This window comes from Hipposideros armiger, unplaced genomic scaffold (genome assembly GCF_001890085.2).
Source record: "Hipposideros armiger isolate ML-2016 unplaced genomic scaffold, ASM189008v1 scaffold_29, whole genome shotgun sequence".
In the NCBI taxonomy this organism is placed as follows: domain Eukaryota; kingdom Metazoa; phylum Chordata; class Mammalia; order Chiroptera; family Hipposideridae; genus Hipposideros; species Hipposideros armiger.
This window is the reverse complement of record NW_017731379.1, coordinates 2,121,890-2,123,813: the sequence shown is the minus strand read 5'-3', so window position 1 is coordinate 2,123,813 and position 1,924 is coordinate 2,121,890. Positions and strand designations below refer to the sequence as shown.

Genomic DNA, 1,924 nt, shown 5'->3' with positions numbered 1-1,924 from the left:
TTTTAATTGTGGTAAAAACACATAGCATAAAATGTACTATCTTAACCATTTTTAACCACACAGTAGTGACAAGTATATTCATACTGTAGCACTACAGGCCTCTATTTCATCTCGCAAAGCTGAAACTCTATATCCATTCAACACCACCTCCCCATTTCCCCCTTCTCCGAACCCCTGGCAACCATCATATCCTTGATTTTTTAAAGAGAGCTGGAGGGCACACAAGTTTTCATTATACTATTCTTTCAATGATTAATGTATTTTATAATACAAACAAAAAGTAAAAGGTTAGTCTATGAAACAAAAACATCATCTGAGATAGACTGAGGAGGAAACATATCGTAGTCAAAGACATGAAAGTTGAGAAAACTGAACAAGAAAAAAACTTTAGATGCTCATTTCTCCTCTTCTATCCTTGGAACACCATTCACATTCCCCTCACTGGGAAGTTGGAGGGGGAACCTGAAGGCCAAAGCTGAATTCTTTTCCATGTGTCAGCCAGCTTTCTTGGCGGGTGTGAAGGAAGGATATGGAGCAAAAAGCAGAGCCAGGCCAATCCAAGGCCATGTCACTGGAAAAGGGCGTGCAAAAAGATCCCTGAGGGACACTGTTTGCAGCCAGAGCCAAGCAGGGCAGAGGGTAGAGGACATCGGGCTTCAGAGTATAAGAGGCTTCTGTGATGTTATCATGTTCCGTGCAGAAACCATCTCCCAAGCCCTTTAATTGGGTGTGAAGCCGGGTGCCTTCCCTGGGACATAAAGCACTATCTGGCGGCAGAGCTACAGCTCTTGCCTCTCAAATGCCAGGCTGGTCCACCATCCTCTGGTCCACCATTCACACTCTTTCCTATGCAATGCCCTCTCTGCCTGATAAACTCATTCATTCTTCAAAACCCAGGCCAAATGGCACCATCTCTGTGAAGTGTATCAGATTTCTCTAGGCAAAGTTAGGCCATTCCTTCTTCTGTCCTCCCACTCTGTTTTACTCATATCTCATGTCACTGTTTCCCCTATCAGGCCATGAGTTCCTCCTATTTATTTTTGTTTTTCCAGCACCCAAGCCTAGTGTTGGTATATAATAGGTGTTGAGTACCTGCCAAATGAATGCAACTCCTTGAGTAGGGCAAGAANCGCTCCCTAATCGGTCACCTGCACATGAACCCAAGTCTCAGGTTCTGCTTCTAGGACCTGATCTAAGTCAGTCATTATTAGTTGAATAAATGGAGAACTTCTACCTACAGGCATTCTGAGACTCTGGGATATATGACCTAAGGAAACATTGGCCATGTGGAAGAAAGTGCTTATAGGATTAGATTAGACATCCTCTTCAAGGTAACCTACAGGATGAGGATTTTAGGAGTTGGGGACTATTACTCGTAATTGCCACATGCTCCGAGGTGGAGAGGTGGAAAGGCAAGCTGTATAATTGCTCTGGTTCATTGGCTTGTCAGGACTGGCCTAGATGGGCTTGTTGTTAACAGGAAACCTAGGAAGGGAAGTATGGTGTGTGTGTGCTTCTCACGTACCTGGTCCGGGAATCCAGGAAGGCCTTGTTGACTTGAACCTTGACCTGGCTCACAGCATCAGAGATGGCAACAGTCCTTGTGTCCTGTGCTTGGAGGGGGAGGAGCAAGCAGCAAGGTATCAGACATCACTCCTTTGTGATGTCCTCTGCTTCCATCTCCCTCTTTCTCAGCCATTACCCTCACCCCTCAAATCTGAGCAGGCAGAAGATCAAGATTAGGAAACTTTCAAAGAATCCTCAAGGACAAAAAGCATGGGAAGAACACTCTGTGATTCCCAATAAAAAGTCCAATCTCTTTCGGAGTCCACTAGAATACCCAGTGATGGAATTAAGAAGGTGTGTGACCACTCAGGTTGGCTCAGGCTACTGGGCTGTGGGATTTTTTTGGTTCTTGGTGATC

General features: G+C 45.0%; 1 protein-coding gene across 1 annotated transcript in view; it reads right to left on the bottom strand.

Moving 5' to 3' along the window:
• LPO (lactoperoxidase) overlaps positions 1-1,924 on the bottom strand; it is a 34,503-nt gene that overhangs the window by 23,584 nt on the left and 8,995 nt on the right. The window contains exon 2 of the mRNA XM_019636603.1: positions 1,526-1,613. Coding sequence (XP_019492148.1) covers positions 1,526-1,613 — 88 coding nt within the window. The remainder of the gene's footprint in view (positions 1-1,525; positions 1,614-1,924) is intronic.